The 21741-nt window shown below is 40.6% G+C and overlaps 1 protein-coding gene across 2 annotated transcripts in view; it reads right to left on the bottom strand.

Moving 5' to 3' along the window:
• lars2 (leucyl-tRNA synthetase 2, mitochondrial) overlaps positions 1-18405 on the bottom strand; it is a 39247-nt gene extending 20842 nt beyond the window's left edge. Inside the window, exons 1-4 of one of the 2 annotated variants that reach the window (XM_087847991.1) lie at positions 18258-18405; positions 13928-14160; positions 11358-11489; positions 460-551 (exon numbers count right to left, since the gene is read on the bottom strand). In XM_087847991.1, the coding sequence (XP_087704117.1) occupies positions 460-551; positions 11358-11489; positions 13928-14152 (449 nt within the window). In that variant the 5' untranslated portion in view covers positions 14153-14160; positions 18258-18405. Of the gene's footprint in view, positions 1-459; positions 552-1086; positions 1144-11357; positions 11490-13927; positions 14161-18257 lie in introns of those variants that run through there. The other variant, XM_087847992.1, reaches the window with a different exon arrangement.
• Between the last annotated feature and the right edge of the window lie 3336 nt (positions 18406-21741).

Raw genomic sequence — 21741 nt, 5'->3', positions numbered from 1 at the left:
ACCGGAGCATGTAATCTGTCAGCTCGAGATGAGAAACTCACTGCAGTGACAGAAAGAAGAAAAGAAAATCCAGATTCTCCAGCATCGGTGGGATGTCTGAGTCAATTTAAATTAAAGATAAGAAATATAAAAATACAAAATATGTCTGAATTAAACGGCTAAAAGGTAAAACTTTCCATTTAGTATTTTGTTTACTTACATGCAATTTTAGAATTTAATTGTAATTCAGAGCATTTTGTGGCTTATTGTGTTTTTGACAACTATAAATGATGACTAAATGGCAATGCCAGTATTCATTTTAAAGAACTGTTTGAATTCCCTTAGACAGCCATTCATTTGTTTGCAGGCACGGTCTACATTTGTAAAGTCAAGACAGGGTCTAACCTAGCACCAAAAAAGTGGGCCAATTCCAGTTAGTATATAAAAACAACAAACACTGAGATGTAATAGTTTAAATACCTTTTAGTCCAGTCTTCTGGGTCAAGCCCCCTCTCTATGGCTGCATTCTCAGCTGGAAGTCCAAAGGCATCCCAGCCCATTGGATTTAAGACCTGCAGACACAGTCATGGAACTCGTTATTTTCATTAGCTTTCTGGAAAAATGTGAAAGCCATTTGATATTCCTTTTTTATGACTTTTTATACAGTAGGAGCTGAATTAACCAAAAAATGGCTTCTCTGAAACGATATGAAATCTGTTTAAATATTGGTCAAAAGTGTCCCTGAAGGTTTCAGACTTAACATCACACTTAGACCAAGAGGAGAAAGTTTCCCAGGTGAAAGGAGGAAAATGAAAATAGCCCTGTGGTGTCAACGTGCACCATTCGCATAATTAACTGACAGCACCTCTGATCAGCATGCTGTTCACATTACAGCAGGATTTATGCAATCAGTAACTATTAAACGAAAAAAACAAGTCAGTCTAGGAGGAAACGAGGGTCCTCTGCACGCATCATCTTTATGGTGATGTGTAAATCCCTGCTGGGAGCTTACACGCCGGGATGAAAGCACACAGACTAAGAGCAGATGTTTTACAAAAATGTAAAAGAAACTGGTTTAACCTTAGAGAGAAGGGTCAGCATGCTTACATTATTACCCTGAACGTGTTTTAAATATACTGTCACTTTCTATACACATCCTCTCTGAACGCACGGCTCTCCCAGGCAAACGCTCGAGGCGACATCTTTTTGGGTCCTCGATGGTGTTTTTCTGCTTACTGGGCGAGACGAAATGAGAGCACAGGAGTGGAAGGCGTGAGTAAAGTAGAGGAGAGGCAGAGCGACGAGGACTCGAGAGCTGGAGAGCATCGCTGAACGGACCCTAACTGGTCTGATGTTTCAGACGAATTGGTATCCTTGGTAACTGCAGGGGCCTCATTTGTAAAGCCGAGTGCTGGATGGTATCAGGCTATGAGAGCTCAGGAGGAATACAGCCACACTGTGAATAAAGCAGCCACGATGTGAACTGCAAGCGGAAAAATGTTAGGACAGATGTGCTGCTACACTCTTGATCCAGCGTAAATACTTCACTGGTAATAGCTCCACTTATCCTTGTGACCACAGAAAGTGTGAAGCTCCCCCGACTGAGAATCTGTGGCCGCGAAATCAGCACATTGACAAGAGATTGTGGTAGATTGACAAGGAAGTCACGGAAGTCACTGTAATGCAAAGTCAGAGCCAATCAGGGCAGGGCACCATGGGATGAAAGCAGAGGAGAAGAGCTGGGAGACTGATGTTGTTGATATGATGCTACATGCAAGTGTCCACCCACACAGCTCCAGACAAACTCCACTCCATCTGACACTTTGAAATGCAACTTGATAAATGTCTCCTGGTTACACTAGCCCAGGGGTCGGCAACCTGCGGCTCTTTAGTTCTTATACTGCGGCTCCGCGTGGTTTGGGAAAATAAATTAGTATTTAGCTGAAGTGTATTTTATTTGTGTTTAGTTCTTTTTTAAAAAAACTTGTAGTTCTAAATTGGAAGATTATTGTGATATTGAAATATAAAAATAAAATTATATTCTATTATTTTTTCATCGCTCAAAATAAGCGTCACACTCGCGGAAGCCGGTGTACCCGCCGAAACGCGGGTGCACCGGCTTTTATCGAGACTTTCAACCCCAGGTAGGCCAATTATGGATCTTCGGATCCACATTATGTCAGCAGCTATTCTCCACCGTGAACTATGTTAAAGACAAACACCGCTCACGCCTGACAGATGACAGCTTACAGTCCTGCGTAAACTGACTTCGTAGAGCCCCGATTAGCAGACGCTGTGCGCAGAGGTTCGGGACCATAAGTCTTATTGTAAACATATCACGGCAGACCGATGATGTTTGCATGAACACGCTTTTTAGCATCTCTTTATTGACCACTTTTCACACACGGTTGCTGTACGCATACAGCCGGCTGTAGCTTTTCACCTCACAGCCCGACATACACCACCAACAACACAACAGCACAGATAGCGCAGACGTAAAGGCAGCGAGGCATGATTGCGGGTGTGGCTCAGGTGAGTCCGCCTCCCCTGCAGCAGCGCTGCAGACCACGCCCCACCGCACGCATTAACCTGGTAAAATACATATTTAGGCAGAATTTTGCAAATATCTACTTTTAATTTTTCAGCAGCATAGTGCTTTTTTATTTTTAAAAAGTCAGGTCAAGGCTCCAACAGCCCAAAGGCGATATAAGGGTGGTGGCTGAGAACAGTTTTTGTTTGCTACATGGATCATTTTAGTTCAGCTGGGTGTCTTTCCTTTTGTTATATTTCTTTAAGAGTTCAAAATGTGTTGATTACATAAATAAAATGGAATTTTCTCTGTAGCATTTCATGGATTTCATAAGCAACACACCTTAGTTGTTCACACAAAGCATAAAGGTAAAAAACAATATATACAGTGTTATCTTTATTTTAGATGTCAAAAAGTATTTGCGGCTCCGAGTGTTTTCTTTTGCGTGGAAACCGAGTCCAAATGGCTCTTTGGGTGTAAAAGGTTGCAGACCCCTGCACTAGCCCATTCAAAGGTTAACTACTCCTTTACCAACCCTTACACATCAGTGTATGTGCCCTATTAGTCTTTTTAAATAGCTTATTTTTAGGTAGTTCAGCCTTTATATTGGACAGGACAGCAGGGCAGAAGAAAAGGTGGTGCAGGAGGATCGTCACACAGGAAATGACCCGGGTTCCTGCAGTAACCTTTTGGTACATCTGTCACCTGCTCAACACAGTGAGCTATACCGGCGTGAAACGCATGAAACGTAAAAGCCTGAAAAGCCTGAAAATTTGCTCTGACAGCTGAATAATAAAAAAGCTGATATTGATGTCTGTGTACCATCAGTGCCCATTAGATGCATCTCTGTCAAACTAAAAGAAATCCTTCTTTTAAGCAAACTAATAGTTTTGTTACCGTCTTGAAACTAAATTAATTCCAGCTTATGTCAGGAAATGATTTGTGATAATCAGCAGCGTCATCATTCCGACTGTCGATACATATCCATCAGTCTCAATGAGTCTCTTTGTCAATAAGCACAACTCCACAGGACTCAACTCCACAGGCTGCCAGCCGGTCGTATTCTGGTTATATTCCAATAGAACATGAAGGTTACTGAGTGCAAATGTAACAGTTAACAGTGAATTTTTGTAAACCAAAAAACCCACCAGAAAGTAACGTTTTTTTGAACAAAACAAAGAAGAAAAACAAAAGACTTGGTGATCACGTAGACTCAGGGTCTCGTCTCAGCCGAAATTGTCTGCTCTGAAAAATCAACTTTCCTTTTGTTAAATTCTGCGTATGTTGTGTGAAGAAGCTCGAGTGACGTGTGGCTGGATTTAAATGTCGGCAGGCCGCGATTTTGACACGTGGTATAGACTGTAAAAATTATTATTTTTCCTAAGCAAGAAACAAGCATTGTTGTTTTCACATATATGGTTACACCCAGCAGCAGTGCCCATGATATCTATCTAAACTGAAAACAGTACTCAGTCAGGGTTTGAATAATTAGGACCAGAAATTCTGCAAACAAATAGAGATGTGAAGAAGTCTTTTTTTCACATTTGTCACGCTTATATGTTTTGCATCAAACTCATTTTAATATCTACGGAAGAGGATTAGGGTCACCAAAAGAAAAAAAAAAGTGGGCACATCTTTTTTTTTTTTTCCTTTTCCAGAATTCTAACTTTTTTCCTCAGAATTCTGACTTTAGTCTCAAAATTCTAAATTTTTACTTAGAAATCTGAGATTTTAATTCTGACTTTAATCTCAGAATTCTGACTTTTTTTCCTAGAATTCTCAGATTATATCCAGAATTCTGAGAAAAATTTTTTTACTCAGAATTCTGAATATAATCTGAGAATAATCTGAGAATTCTAAGATTAAAGTCAGAATTCGGAGAAAAAAGTCAGAATTTTGAGATTAAAGTTAGAATTCTGATTTTAATCTCAGAATCTCCGACTTCTTCTCAGAATTCTGAGAAAAAATAAGTGTAAAAAACAACAACAAAAAACCCCAAAAATAAGTGTGAAAAAACACACTTGAGCATGAGCTTTGTACTTACAATAAAGGTTAAAAGTTAACATCTTTTTTTGTTTTGATTACCTCATATTTTGATATTCATAAAGAACTAGGTTAGGTCTAGGTTAAAACTTTTTCTAATTTAGTATGTGACACATGAAAGAACTCCCATTACACATAACCGTTTAAAGGAGAGTAAGTACCTTTCTCAGTTAACTAGTGAATAGGGTAGACTGAGTGCATACAGCAGAACAGGCTCAACTTTCTGACCGATGCTGAGAGAAACAAAGTAGTTATCAGTGATGTGACACCAGGTTTCTGTTCAGAGAGAAACCAGCCAGAGGAAGATGGGCAGGTGAAACAAAAACAACACTGCATCTCGTGTGAAGACGGCACCTGGACCAGAAAACACGGAGGAAGAGAGAAACTTGTCACACACCCACCTTTCTTCTTGGGTGGATAGATCATGTACAGACAAAGTCTAACCAAAGAACAGAGCAGGAGGTGTTTGTGTCACCGCAGGAGCACGGTCCATGTGACAGGCACTGCTCGCGGCTTCATCAGCGGCCGCCGTTTAGTGGAATCAAACAGAGTGCTGAATATCGATTGCAGCACTAGGAGCTGAAACAGAGTGGAGTCAATAACAGACTAGAGCGCTGGTAATCGAGAGTATGGATTTTACTCTATTTACACCTAATTTTAACCTAACAAGGAGACCTCATAGCGAGGATCAAAATTACCACAGCAGGTATTAAAAACCATAGAAACACCTTATAGGAAAAGGAAAACAGCTGCTTATGGACCGACTTCATTCCTCACTTCATTGTAAAACGGATTCAGTGTCAGCCAAGGTTATTAAAGTTAACTAAAAGTAAACTAAAAACTAAAACTAGTCATGAAAGTTAACTACTATAATAAAAACCAGATCTCTGAAATAATTTTGTGCAGCAGAAATAAACTTAGTTTTGTTATGTGTTCATTTGGTCAAATCTGTTATCACAAACTACACATTTGCCACAAATACAGCAATACTGAAAAAAAAAAACTAAACTGAAATTAAACTCTTCAAACTTGGGATTGAAAGAAACTGTCAAATGTGACATGATAGTTGAATGCAAACTATAATGTGATATTCAGAATCCCAGCAGGCAGTAAATTTCAATATTAGCCTTAAAGATGAGTCATTTTACAGAAGCTTGACCTTATTTGACCTGGAAAAAGACGTCAGAGGTTTAAAGTACAGTGATATTTATAATGCCTAAATATCATTCACCATATACTGTCTTTACACACAACGGCAGTAAGAAAGACCGTTTTAAACAGCCCTATATAGGATTATTATCACTATGACCTTCAGCGTAATCTATTGACCTTGAAGTAGAGGTCAGAGGTCAAACATGAGACAATATTTTAAATCTTTATATTTGTAAGAATCATAGCCTCTAATTTATTTCTAATTTAATTGAAAGTTTTTGTCAATTTTTGACCATTAAAGCATTAAGTTGGCCTTAAAGACCTTGGTGCATCTAATCCAAATGTTAATGGCTTGTAACCAAGGGCGTAGATTTGGCATGGACGGAAGGGACGTGTCCCCACCAATATCCAGCGATTATTGAATTGTCCCCACCAATAATTTGATCTCTTCGAGTAAAGAAAAACAAACCCGATAGAAAGAAAAAAAAACATCTGTTAGCGTCTCATTCACCCAGCGGTGCAGAAAGAGTTAAATTACGTCCTCTACTGGAGTCCTACGTCATGTGACAAATATGGCCAATGTGATTGGCTGTGCCTTTCAGGGAGCTCTGTTTAGTTTCAGCAGCGGCAAACCTGCGCTGCGAGGAGGAGAGGAGGACGGCAGCAAAAAGGAAGAACCTGGATATAAGAAAGTATTTTTCAAAGAAACCTGTAAGTCACTTAAAGCCAAGTTCACTCATAAAATGTGTCCGTCATAATAACGTTACAGGCTATGCTAGGCTTTGGCCCACATCAGTCTAAAACTGTATGTAACCATGAATAACGTGTTTTGGAAACTAACTGCACAACAGGCAGCACTATTAGTTCTCTCAGTCTCAGAGCAGCATTTCTAATTTTGATTGAAACTGTAAGAGATAACGGCACCCTCGAGCAAGCCAGGATATTAGTTTACAGAGGCTGTTAAAATTATATGTCTAACGTTAAATGTTGATGACACAATAATTTCATCCTAATAGCACTGACATATTCATAGGGTTAATTTTTGAGACAAAATATCATGAGGTAGTCATGATTTTGCAAATATTCCAACCAACACAAAGCTCAGAGAGCAATGGTGATACAAGAATCACAGGTGAAATTGGATGATGACTTGTTGGTTCATGACTGTATTTGAAGCACATATGTGACTGCATGTATGTGGAATGTCTCACTGTTATTTATCAGGTGACAGAGGCAGCTCTGCCATGTTGTAGCTCAGACAGAGGTGAAGATGCGAGGTCACGGGTGACTGACTGATGATTTGGTGCTAAAGATTAACTAGTATTTATTATCATGACAATTGTTAGGCTGCTGATGTAAATTGATTCATTAGTGTATATTTGACAAAGAATCTGAATTGCCACGTCTCACTTTTTATATGGCACGAATCAATGTGTTATTTTATCAGGTGGCAATATGTCCTCGTGCACTCAGAGGGGAAGAGCCAGGGCCAAAGGTGAGGCACATCAAGCACAGAATAATAATAATTGTAATCTGAGGATAAAACGCATGTACTTAGGATGAAAGAAGCTTCAGTGCTCTCAGAAGACTAAAAAGATGGCTAAGGTCAACAATGGCTCAAATGAGATTTAACAATGCTGCTGTATGTCCACCAGGAGACACTGGACAGTACAGATGTAAAACAAATATGCCAGCAGTTTATCTCAGTTAACGAGAGGAGCAGGCATGTGTTTGGCTCCTTCACATAGTGGACATTGAGTTGTTGTGTGGGACACCAGTAGTCCATGTCTGTTGCTGTAACAGTAGTTCATGTTGAGAATAAAAAATCCCAGCTCACTGATTTGATCGGGGCAATAGTGCCTAAAATGTTGCATCATTTTGCTGAGAGATCTTTTACTTTGTGGCAATCTTAGATGAGTAGTTTTATGGACAAAAACCAGCAGGTCATTCAGTGTTCCCTTAGTGCTAATGTATAAGAGATGTTGGTGTACTATAACTGAAGTTTGTTAAGTCCTTAAAGTCATATTCTTTTATTGTCATGACTGTATTTTAAGCTATTTTTTATTTTTGTATGATACCTGATTTATATGGAATATGGCTGAAGTAAACTAAACTCTAAAATACTTAGTCATTTGTTTAATAGTAATTTAACATTATATAATTCACATATAAAACTATGAATTGTAATTTTAAATGGTTTAAAAGCATGTAGAATAGCATATGTACGCAAGTATATTTCTCCTTTTTTATCAAGAAGCAAAGACAAAAAGGGGAAAAAAAGAAGCAGGACAGAGTTCGGTGGTTGAATCATCCGTCCCCACCAATGCCAAAACCAAATCTACGCCCTTGCTTGTAACCAAAAGCCCACTCTACACACCCACAAAGTTTTTGTTTTTTTTATCAGAATCAATTCAAAACTTTTTGAGGCAGTAAGAGTAACACACACACACACACACACACACACACACACACACATTACAAAAAAACATTACCTCCTCCTTGATGGGATTAAGTGTAAAATGTTTTCTAATTTCTGTCATGGTAATTGCCCCAAAAACCGTTCAGGAGACACTGATACAGGCTGACATTACAGCTGAATCAACACCTGTGAGAAGGTAGGATTCATTACTCTCATTTAGAGTAATAAACTGACACCTGGGTGTGGCGATGAAATGAGCATTTAAAAAGCAAAGGGATGTACAACAGAAATCAAAGTACAACAAAGAACAATTTAATTACACGCTCTCACGGCGGTGTAAACGTCGGCCATCTAATTGAAAGAAACAGGCTCCCTGAGGTAGACTTAAGCTTCTAATCACACTCATATTAATGCTCAAGTCAAACTACTGCATAAGCATTACACGTGTATATAGATGGGAAGCTTCACAGTTCGGAGGAAGAGTAAACAGTGAGTCCAGCAGTGTAAACACAGCTGATATTACAGAACTGTTGAGCAGAAATAAACAGAAAAAAGTGGGTTACGGATTGGTGAGGGGAGCCTTTTGAAGGGGCTCCAGTGAGAAAGCAGCAATCATACTGTCAATGCAGCGTCATGCTTTGTATCAAAGAAGAGTTCAATGAAGGACTGACTCACTATTTTTCCCAATATTACTAAACAACAGCCAAATCACATCCATTACATTTAACTCCTCACAATAACAGCAAGTGTGTGTCTCAAAAAGCACATTTGAGGGCGTCACGTTCTTTGTAAGTTTTTGTTTGTCACAGGCAGAGACGTGCGGTGAGGGGAAGATAGCGCACAATAAGCCGAACTGAGGCGTGCATTAAAAGTTAAAAGCTCAAAGGCAGAACAGGCTCATTCCTACAGGGATGGACACCTGAATGTGCTATTGTCATGGGGTATTCTCACTGTTTACCTGTTACCTGCTTCTCCTTCTGTATGTATATTTATGTGTGAATGGTCCTTTGTTGTAACAATGCTTCTAGGCACTAAATCTCACACCACTACAAAGCTTGTGTATTTCTCCTTTAATGTTGCCACGTTCGTAAGCATAATGCATTTGTGAGTTGCACCCATGAAAAACTTGCAAGATCTTCTCTGCCAGTGCCAAACAGCTTATTCTGTTATTGACTCTTGTTTGGTGTCACTTATTGGATATTGGATGATCAGTGTTGGGGAGTAACGGAGTACATGTACCGCCGTTACGTATTTAAAATACAAAATATGAGTAACTGTATTCCGTTACAGTTACCGTTTAAAAAGGTGGTATTTAGAATACAGTTACTTTGTTGAAATAAATGGATTACACAGCGGTATTTTCCCGTTTCATATGTTAGGCTGTCCCCTCTCTATTTTTAGTTTCCACGCCCGTGGAAACCCAAACAAAACATGCATTAAGAGGCTCTAATGTCTGTGTCTTAATCTCGCGGCCCATGTCACCTCTACTTGCGGCCTGCAAAATGACGTGAAGAAATATTTGTAAAAAATTATTCACAAAAATTATTTAATATGAAGGCAATAGGCAGAGTGTTACAGGCATTGCCTTAAATAATGTAGCCTCATGGGCAGTGTAGTCCGTGCTGCAGGGAGAATGGACTGCCATACCCGTTATGTGTCTGTGAGCGAGGGAGGGAGAAAAAGAGTAGAAAAGTACAGCTGTCACGGAGCAGAAACGGGAGATGGAAGCATGTAAATATAATAATAACCACTGCAGCCAAAAAGAGCCAAGTTGTAAGTAAGCTATTAAGACTCGACTGTGCACTGCGTTCGTGTTTTCCTCCGAAACAATAAGTTCCGTTGGAGCAGCCTTTCAACGCCTCTCTCTGTCTCTCGCTAGCAAAGTTGACTCAGACAACAAAGCAAAGCTAGTTTTCGGCTACGAGCCCGACACAGAACCCCGAAGTATTAGCCGGAGGTCCCTTTACGGTTTTACGCCTTTACAGTTCGGAGCTTGCGAACCTGTTTTACAGGTGAGGAATAGTTTTCTATAGGAGATCGCTGCAACAAGTGCAGCCTTACCTAATGTCAACCTACTGTTACTCATTTTATATTAAGATTTAAAATCTAGTTGGTATTGTTATGGCAAATAACCTTCAGTAACAGTAATAAATCACAGCAATAGTACATTCATGTAGTTGTAAACAGCATGATAATATATTAAGTAATCCAAAGTATTCAGAATACGTTACTCTCATTGAGTAACGTAACGGAATACGTTACAGAATACATTTTGGGGCATGTAATTCTGTAATCTGTATTGGAATACATTTTAAAAGTAACCTTCCCAACACTGAAGATGATTGACGTCTTAAGAAACGAAGCAATTTAACAGTTTATCCTTTTAACAAACTGACGCCTCAGCGGCATGTGGAAGAACATATACAAAGGCACAGCACCCTGGCACCTCCTCCTCCTCATGGTGGTAACCAGCTTGGTCACACACTGGGGTAGGATGGCCTCTCATTCTTCAACTAACATTTGTCACAAGTCGGCCAGTGCAGTTGTGTTGGTCACTCTGGCACGAACGGCACGCCCAAGCTGATCCCACAAGCGTTCGGTGGGGTTGAAGTCAGGACTGGCTGTAGCACAGGAAGTAGGTTGGTGGTTATATCCTTGAGCAAGATACCAACCAAACTGCTCTCAGATGCATCTACTGGAGTGTGAATGTTAGACAGACCTCACAGAAATAGCGCTTTTCACCAAAGATAACGTTCCTCCACATCATCATCCAATCCAATAAACACCATCAATCAACAGTCAATAGCAGAATAAGCTGTTTGTCATTGGCAGAGAAGATCTGGAAGGTTTTTCATGAGCGCAACACACAAATGCATTCATTAGAAATAAACAGCCTTTAGATTTATTGCAAAGAGGCATTGAAACAACAAAGAAATAATAGAGTTTTGTAAGAAAGCAGTTTGAGAGTTTAAACTGAGCAGAAAAGCACTTTATAAGTACCAGTCCATTTACATCAAACAGCAGTGTGTCCTGTAATATCACTTATGGAATTTCTGTGTTGGCCATAAAACCCTGTAATTGAGTCAGCAAACTTAAAGCTAAACAGCTCTCGGGACTCTGAAATAGGGCACCGCTAAACAACTGCTGCTGTGAGAGCAGAGCATATTCGGCTTCAATAGGGATGGTAGAAACAAAAGAAAAGAAAAGAAAAGAATAAAATAAAAGCTGACATACCTGATGCCCTCTCATTTTTTGGAAATGACCAATGGTGTCACTGATGGTATACACTCGCACATGGCCCATATGCAGTCGCCCTGATGGGTAAGGAAACATAGAGAGGACATAAAACTTCTTCTTGTGGGGACTCTGGAGGAAAAAAAAAAGAAGAAGAGGCTGTTATAAGAATCATGAGACAAATGACCATAAAACTGACTTTTAATCCTGAAAGCACACAGCAGAAGAGCCTCTCCATTATCAGTCTGGCCTCTGAATGAATCCCACACAACAGAGACTCCATTAAACTGATGAGAACAGGAATAGCTGCTCATCACATAGCGATCGTGAGGACTCGGGGTATATTACTGTATAAGGCTCTAACAGAGGCTGATTATAGTGTCCGAATTTAAATGGTGTCAGTGCAGACTGCTGGTGATTTACAGTCTCAATGCTGTTGCCACAGCAACGCAGTAAGTACCAGTTACACCCAGAAAGACGTGATTACAGGAAACGTGAGTCATGAATTTTTCAGTAAATTAATTAGGTCCAGAGTTCTGTGGTAAATGCACTTAATCACTGTGAGCCAGTCCCAGACTGCCACACTGTCAGGCCATTAGGATATATAATCATCCAGAGCTCCGAGCCTGAGATGAGCTGCGAGGGTCAGTGGCAATAATAGATGAGGGCATAATTTAGAAGCATGCACCTATTCATCTAACTGTGCCTCAAATGTATACATGCGGATCTGTTTCAATACAGGATCAGAGGACAGGATTATTAGCCCAGGTGCTAATAAGTATTTCCCAATTGCTGTTAAACAAAACAAGGAATTTTTAACAGAGCTTTTCCAAACGTCAGAGTTTTACTTTGGATGCGTATTTTACTTTGCACACAGAAAAAAAAAAATTATGTCACAAAAGCTAATACTACCAGGGTCAAAATTATTAGCCCCATTGATGCTAATAATCAGACACTGGAGTCAGTTTTAGCTGGATAACAGTTGTTTGTTTCTCACACTCATTTTCCAATCACAGCCCATTTTTCTCCAGATCTAACAGTCATCTGGCAGGGACCCTGGGCTTCAGTTCACCCCACAGAGTTTCAGTTTTGCAGGATGTGTCCATGCCAGTCAGTAATGCTCACTTTGGCATTCTGAAGGCTGTTCTTCCAGGAGCGATGTATGTTTGGGTTGCTGTTATCTGGAACACAGCGATGACGCAGACACAGTTTTGTGCTGACTGCTTGAGGTTTTATTTCAAATTCTTCATGATTCTTTCATTGAGATTCAAACTCCCAGACACACTGGAGCATTCCCACAAAACAATACTCCCACCACCACTTTTCACTGGGGAGTTCTTTAGTTGTTTACCTCCCTCTTCTTTCTCCAAACATGAGCGGTTTCTCTAGTTTTGTCTCATATGGCCACAGGACGCACTTGCAATATTTATAATCTTTCCTCAGGTTTTCTTTAGCATACTTTAGTCTGGACTGAAGGTGTCTCTTCTGCAGAAGTGGAGTTTTTCGTGGTCTGCAACCTCACAATCCATTCCTGTGCAGGTTTTTGATGATTTTCTTCTTTGAGAATATCATTCCTGCCTTGGCAAGTCATCTACTTGTATCTCTGCAGTCGTTCTGGGGTCTTCAGACACATCTCTCACTGGTTTCCTTTCCAGAGTCTTTGAAATCTTTCAGCTCCTACCTCTACCAGGCTTGTTCTGTATTGTGTGGATCTATCTGAATTTCTTGAACTCACTCGTGGGTTAAAAATGTTTTGCTCGGTTAAAGAGGGGAGCTAATTACCACTGTCCTCATTTATAGTACGCACTTGGCCCAAGGTAGACACAGCAGAGGTTTTGTGAAACTCAAATAAAATCAGCAGTTTTTTTAAATACACACATCTGTGTTTTTATTGCAAGCACAAACAAAACACTTGTTTGTGCTTATGATGTTTAGATTCTTCAAAAGACGTCTACTGGTTGGTGCAACCTTGATTTGTGGAGTACAATTATGATTTCCAACTCATTCAACAGTAATGACCTCTATTTAGGCCATAGAACATCTGAAAGAAGTATTTTTGTTATATGAATATATAATCATGTATTCACAGGTTTCTCACTCGACATATCAGACATTCATTTCTACTAGCAGTTTACCTCAACACATTTTTACAGCAGCAGCATGTGGGGCAAATGAAATGCCAACCATCTGCTCGTTCCAGCTTCTTATCTAAATAAGGATTTATTGGATTATTATATTAGGATTATATAATAATTAGGATTATTATAGGATTTAGTGCATTTCCATCCATGCATGTTCCAGACTGTCTAACCAGGATTGTGGTGGGGCAGGAGCCTATCCCAGTTGACACTGAGCAAGAGACAGACTGCCAGTCTATCTCAGGGCCAAATTAAAAATCACCAATTAGATCAACATGCATACCTCTGAACTGTGAGAGGAAGCTGGAGCACTTGCTGTGTCATATATAAACTGAGTTTTGGGGTTTTTTTGTAACTGCTGGTTACCAAAAGCAAAACAATCATTCATTTAATCTTCAGCTTATTATTTGATACTTTGAAAGACCCTCTTACCTCCCCCACTGCATCCTTCCGCCACTGTGCCATAATTCGCGGGTGCCACCATCCTTCCACTTTGCGTCTGGTCTCCGTTCGATAGTCCTTCTCCCACACGCCCGTCTCACTGAACAAGGTGCAACTCCTGGGTGAAATTTGGTGCAGAAATGGACTCTGGAGGGCTCCGCTCCTTTGGGCTGCAAACAGGGGATACAGCGCCAGCCTTCTCACGGACACCCGCATGATTGCGTCTGATAAAACAGGAAATCAGCCAGTGGTGGAAATGTTGACATGCTAGTGAAATACTAAAGTTTCTATTTTTCAGTAGAGGAGGTCAGCTTTAACCGAGCTTTCCCCTAACCTTTGGTAAATATATTAAATAGCTTATAAAACACACAACATGAACGCACACACATTAAAATATCTAACTGACAGAAAATGGAAACAGCAGTTTCCATCTTTACATAGAAATGACAATAAAAGGCTCGTGACTCCACCCACATGAATCAAATACTTTATCTGATATAGATTTTGCTGCTCTCCCTTTCAAAGCTGCCTCTTCAGCCCTTTCCTACGTTTGGATCGCTTCCTGGAAGTTTCACTCTGACCGGCCAAAATGTGCTGGATCTCCATCGATGTGACCAAATGGTGAGTTTTCAACTTGGATTTTATGTTGACGAAGAAGAGAGAAACACAGGAAGCAGGGCCAGTACTGAGTGATGACTGCATTGGTGTGTCAAAAATAAAAATATTATCCCTGCACTGTGAGCACGCGCTCAGTAGCACACGCATTGATACCCTCAAACACTTCACCTGAGATGCTTCGGGATTTTGCAAAGAATACACTGCACACTCTGAAGGACGTTAGTAGTGTCCAGATGATCCAGGGAGCGACCAAAAGAAGAAGAAGATGAAAGTAAATAGTCAGGTGTGCAGCTGTTTTTTTTTCTTCTAAAATTTGTGGAGTGGAATAAGCTAAACGTATTTTTTAGAAGGCTTTTCAAACCCACTAGAGTCTGACATTATTATTCTAAAAGGCTACAGGGCAGATATGCCCTCCATGGTGTAATATTCAATAAGTAACTAACCCAAAGTGCTTTACAGGTTCCTTAAACGCTGACATTACACGCAGTCACAATGTTTACGTGAAATAACCAAATCTTCCGATCACAGTTCCAAATTCTTGACAGAAAAGGTGCGTCTTCAACTCAGATTTAAAAACAGTCACAGTTAGGATCATTTGTGAGGCCACTGCAGAGTTTTGGTGCAGCAGCAGCAAAGACACGAGGCTCTTTTGAAATAAGCTTTGATGCTCAGGAGTTACTAAGGAGCCCAAATTTGCAAGAACCTTTTCTTCACCTTGTCACTGTGGGGTATTGTTTTTGTGTGGAATTTGAGGTAAAAAATGAATTTACGACTGTAAAATGACTGAAAAAAATATGAAGCAAGTGAAGCGCTGTGAATATTTCCCAGAGGGACTGTAAGTGCATTAGAATAGCCCAGTTTAGATGTAACAAATGCATGTGTAACTCTTCCAGATTAGAAGGATTTAAAAATACTGACGGAGTACCCTCAGCTTTTTAGTAGACACATCTACGGTATGAATATCAAAATCCCACTTTGCCTTGTTCTCCAGTTATCGCATTCGTAGTATTTTTTAAAAAAACTTTAAAACTTTGGTCATTTGTCTCAACTTTAACCTTAAGGTCAAGGTCACTGAGATTCAAACTCGTCTGAAATTTTCAGCATTTAGATACAACTGTGTTACTAATTTGAAGTGCCTGTATTGCGTCGTTCTCGAGTTATCTTATTCACAAACGTGCGTGTCCATGTCGCCTGCAGGGTGACAACAATACCCCATCAGCCTTTTATGGCTGAGGGGTTTAGAAAAAAGGTTTTCAGTCTGGAGATTGTTCTGATAGTTCTGCAGCAGGTATGAAAAGGGTTTCCCACATCAGTGCATATGACTTCAGATGACTTGAATCTACAGGAATGAGCAACATTACATTAAAGTCCACTTGTTGCGAACAGACTGAGTGACAGTTTCATCCACTGCGATTAATTTATGGCAGCTCAGATTTTTTTTTTTTAATTTCTTTTTACCACTGCTGCTTCACAGCCTGTGTCCATCGCTCAACGTCACTCACACAACAGCACGACTAGTTTATTCAGCGCGATGTGATTACAGCCTCTCTCTGAATCTAAGGACAGGTTGTTCTTATCAAACCACCTGCCTGCTCGGATGAAAGAATGTCATTTGCAGTCAGATGACATGAAATGACACACCGATTTCTCGGCTTTAAATCAGCCCTGTACTTTTAGATTATTTCCACTTCATTATAGGAGGTTAAGTGCACCCAGCTGCCTCTGGACATCACCTGCATGGAAGTGGCAGCTTCACTCAATTTGTGTAATTACTGGTAGGTCAAAAGGACAAAATACTACATTAAAGAAAATGTCCAGAATAGGATTACTCTATAAAATAAATTTCAAAAGTTTACCACTCCCACTGCTTACAACTTGAAAGAAGAAAAACAGATATATTGCAGGCTGTTTCAGAAAGGTTTCCCTTCCTCCTTAATGATCAGAGAGCAGTTAGGCTAAACTTTCTGCTGGCTTAATGTCGGTCAGACAGTCAGCAGTATGTACGAAAACCCATTTAACCTTGATTTGATTTCACCCAGACACAGACGTGTATATACAGACAGTTTCCAAGGTAACCTGAGAGGCTCGTACAGTCAGCACAGTCTTGGCTGCGGAGGACTACTGCTGCTAACCTGACCTGTCAGGAGAATATTTCCACAGCAGTGACGCATCTGGATCTCAGAAGGAGAGACCTTTAAAGCATCAAAGCGGAGGCTGAGATGATCAGCACGCCCCGACATCAGACTGACATCAAGTCAGTCGGGAAAATACAAACTATGACTAAAGCTGAGGAGGGCTCAGAGGAAAAGGTTACTCTGTATTGTAGGATTGCTGATGTTATGAAAACTTGACAGTTAAACAAATCAGCATGAGAGAGAAAGTTTCAGATGACGTGATTTTAGCAATAAAAACCACTGCTTTTTAAAAAAAAATTACATCCTAGATTTTAAGGAGACAACTGACCAGGGCGGACAAATCACTTGGAGAAAGCTGAGCTTTGTCAGCTGTCACTGGTTCTCCTCCACCCACCTGTTTGTGGGACTTTCTTTGTCTTCAATACATTCTCTCGAGTATAAGCTAAGCATCACAGCAGCCAACACTCCTCCCCTCAGGCTGAAGCTGGGAGAGACGAGCACTCAACGCCGTGCGCGTCTCTGACGGTGCGAGTGAGTGGGCTGAGGCGAAAGACTGAGATAATGTTTCTATGGTGACTGGCCTCATCCATTCGGGTGTCTCCTACAAAGAGTAAAACACTGCTTCATCTCAAGCTGATGTCCAAGTCTGTGTGCTGGACTCCAGTACTCAGCAAGGGGTGGGGGTGGCTGATTAATTCTTCAAATGAACAGTAACTGTGACAATTTAAAAATATATTTTTAAAGCAGAAAACTAGGATCTGGGGGAGAGCTGTTCAGTCAGTCATTATGAGAATCTTTTATAAATGCTCAGATAGGACAGGTGTTTCAATATGTCAGAAGTCAAATGCATCTGTTTCTGGTGCCAGAGCTCACATATATTAAGACAATGAGTAAAGGTGCACTTACTTACATTTGCTCAAGAAACGATAATGTTGCCAGTAATCAAATGTATTGGATACATTTATAAGAATATTCTCAAAACACCATCAAAACTGTGTTACCACAGCTTGTCTTTCTGACCACATGCTCCCAAATTTACAACTCCTAACAACTTTTGGCCTCAGTGGATAAAACGATCATATAAATGCAGACGTTAAATTCAGTTCAGCTTGTCTTACACTGTTAACAATGAGGTGTAATAAGCTATATGGCTTCTGACATGAGAGTTATACACGATTTGCCTGCATATTTGTAAGAAGCACCAAGCAAGCAAATCAAGTAAGTCAAAAACATTTTGGATTCTAAACCCACAAATAGTCCACATCCTGTTACATTGATACAGCATGCGTCACGCCAACTATCGCGTGACTTTGTTACATGCACGTTATAGGGGTTTAGACATGGTTTCTTTTCCGTCTTTATGCTACAGCGGTATTGCTTGTTGTTATTTCTCGTGATAAACCTGACCTGCTGCTTTATCCGCATAGATAAGCGAATACTCCTCTCTTTAATGCGAATGAAACACAATGGAAACACCTTTTTACACCTGCTGTGTGCATGTTCGTGGAGTCTGTCAGCTGCACACACGCTGAAGGATGAGGGAAAGTGTCTTCTGTGAAGCTACTCACCGTTTTATTTCCTACTCCTTTATTTCCGCGCTGTGCTCGCAATAACAGAATACACCAGTCCGTGTTAAAGAAAACATCCCAACCAGCCTTAAAAACCGTTGTAAACGACCTGTTTTCCTGGCTCACGATTGCACTGTAGGCGCCGCCATATTGGATTTAAATAACCTTTATTAACACAGTGCACATCGACAAAGACAGCCTTTAGCTACACTCCTGACGGGATATTGCGATTAACGCCCCAGGCCAGCGGTCCCCAACCTTTTTTGCGCCACGGACCGGTTTATGCCCGACATTATTTTTCACGGACCGGCCTTTAAGGTGTCGCGGATATTTACAACAAAATAAAACTAGTACCGGTACCGAAAAAAAGAAGATTTATTCATAACACACGTGAAAAGACCAAGGAAAACCGAGTTAACGATAAAAAAGATAACAAAATAACGCTGAAAACCGATAAAAACCCTGAAAACCATACATTTCACACCTGAGCCTCAACTCTCGCAGCCCGGTACCAAACGACTCACGGACCGGTACCGGTCCGAGGCCCGGGGTTGGGGACCGCTGCCCTAGAATAACTATTTCTAGTACTGCTAGTAGTAGTACTAGTACTAACAGTCGCTATTTTCCAGAAGATAAAATGAAAATTGAGTAAACAAAGGTTGACAATTCCTGTTATGTGACACATTTTTAAAAAATCTTCTTTTTAGAGAGGGGATTTTTGAAAATCTCACTTTAACACTAGAACATACTGTCAATGGATGTTTAAAAAAAGTTTTACTATGTTTATAGGAACAAAATATGTAATAAATAAATAAAAGGATGTAGTTGTCATTATCCAATCAGTTTTTGTATTGCACTAGCCTCTAGACAGATAAACTTATATTCAGCAACTGGCATGAATGAATCAAATAAAACAAAAAGATAACAACAAAACCTTGGATTTAATGGTAAATACAGTAGATTGCTTACTAATGAAACTGACTACAGATTATACATATGTTTGTCCAACCTAGGTATCCTGATTTTTATTGAGCATTTGTTTGTACCTACATCACTGAACATAATTCAAGGGAGTACTAAATCTTCACACAAAGTCATTCAAAACTTCATTGATATCAGGGTGTCTGTTTAGGAAGAATAAACCATTGTGATTCCAAATTAACATGACGACAGAGAGAGTGGCCACAACAAGACAAATACCCAGCATGTGAACCTCCATATAAAGGTTTGCTGTGTCTCCCAGCACAATCTCAAGAGTTCAGAGATAATACCAGGAGATAGGTCTTTACACGGCAAAAGATGGATTGATGCCTCTCTACAGCCAGGTCCAGGTGTCTTCTGGTATCTCAGCTATACTCTTGAGACCACATTAGGAGGCACAGCAAACCTTCTCGCAGTGTCACATATGGATGCGCCATCCTGGAGGTGCTGGAATACCTGTGCAACCTGAATGAGATGCAGGTATCATCTCAGGCTAAAACAAAACAAGAGAAAAGTCCGTCAGAGATGGTCTGTGAACAGCCATTGCCTTCTTGTTGCCTTTCTAGCGCACCTGTTGCCACTTTTGCACCAAACCAGGTGAAATGGATCCACAAAGGTTTATTCTTCCCAACTTAACATACTGACGCTGAACTGACATGAGTGTTCTCTTTATACGCTATGTTTGTTATTCTCTGAGATTTCCAATGTTTTCATAAGTATTTTAATAACTGATCTTCAGTGATAAGAGTTTGCATAAAAGCTGACTGAAATTATTCCACGATTCGCCGTGATCAGCTTTACAACTACAGTGTGCTCTGGAGGGACCATCATTATATGCGGCTTCTGAGGGAAGTATACTTTCTTTGATGCCAATTTCCATCTTGAAGTGATTGCTGACTGTGAGTGCACCTCTACTCACTCTCATCTTCATCATGGAGCAAGGCAGGCAAAGTGGGGAAGGCTGAGGAGAAGACAGTGTCTTATCAGTCTTTTTTTTCCCTATGAGCCCTCCCTGTGGCTCTCACCTTTGATCTGACGTGCAGACAGAAGCAGTGCAGGGGGAACAAGTCAGAGCCGTTGGGGGAAGAAAGAAAGAAGGAGGGAGAACATCATTAGTAAGAGCTAAAGAAAGGTACTTTATCTGACGTCAGCGAGCTAAACCTGGGGCTTTGCTCTGGCTTGCCATCGTATATCAAAGTTAAATGGGTGCCTCCGCCCAGGATGTGGCTGCAGTGGATGAATGAGAGGGAAATGGGTTTCTGACAGAGTAAAGATGCTAACTCTCCACATACATTCAAAGATCAGTGTGCAGATACAGACGAAACGTCACTGATGAATGAATGAATCTCACTTCCTCTACTACAGTAGAGGACAGCAGGTGCTGGTGAATGACGCTTTGTGACCAGCTCAAAGTTTCTGGAGAGATCCTGGAATCAAATCCTTCAAATCCGAATGCTCCATTTTTAATAATATTCATCACTACACTGTCCTACATGGCAAAAATGATCAAAGTATTTACAGCATAACCACAAGATGATCACCCTTCAAGTAAGTGCTTCACTGTCTATAAAATCAGTCCAAATGTTTCACCTGCACCAGATCAAAGTGGGAAGTGAATATGAAGGTCAGATACCACAGAGTACAACATACATCATCAGTCAGAGGTCTCCCACACTTTGGTGTGTGTAATCTGACCCAAAATTTGCCTCCCATTCAGTGTTTCTCTTTGAGACATTGACTTAGACACACACAAAGTTCAGTTTTGAACTTGTTTACTCAGATGCACGCAGATGCACGCAGATGCACGCAGATGCACGCAGATGCACGCAGATGCACGCAGATGCACGCAGATGCACGCAGATGCACGCAGATGCACGCAGATGCACGCAGATGCACGCAGCAAAGATGAAGAGATGCCAATGACGCATGCAAAAGTGCAACTGTGTTTGTGGACCTCATCAAATATTCCATGACAAAAACAAAAATTACTCAATGGAGACACTACCTTGGCTTCCATAATAGTAACCCAGGTTTTTAGTATTTCACCACATTCCTCTTTCCATACAAACACATGGCAGACAAAGGAGTCGTAACCAAAGGGAACTTTTTGGATTTACAAATTGCAGGCCGCCAATTACCCCAGAGGACTTAGATTGTCCTTGTTTTTCATAATAATAATAGACTGCATTTATATAGCGCTTTTCGGAGCCCTCAAAGCGCTTTACAATTCCACTATTCATTCACACACTGGTGGAGGCAGCTACAGTTGTAGCCACAGCTGCCCTGCAGACTGACAGAAGCGAGGCTGCCATATCGCGCCATCGGCCCCTCTGGCCAACACCAGTAGGCGGTAGGTGAAGTGTCTTGCCCAGGGGTCTGCAACCTTTTACACCCAAAGAGCCATTTGGACTCGGTTTCCACGCAAAAGAAAACACTCGGAGCCGCAAATACTTTTTGACATCTAAAATAAAGATAACACTGTATATATTGTTTTTTACCTTTA

The sequence above is a fragment of the Neolamprologus brichardi genome, chromosome 11 (assembly GCF_056152115.1).
Source record: "Neolamprologus brichardi isolate AB-2024 chromosome 11, ASM5615211v1, whole genome shotgun sequence".
Taxonomy (NCBI): domain Eukaryota; kingdom Metazoa; phylum Chordata; class Actinopteri; order Cichliformes; family Cichlidae; genus Neolamprologus; species Neolamprologus brichardi.
Note: the sequence above shows the minus strand (reverse complement) of the source record. Positions and strands in the feature narration are given on the sequence as shown.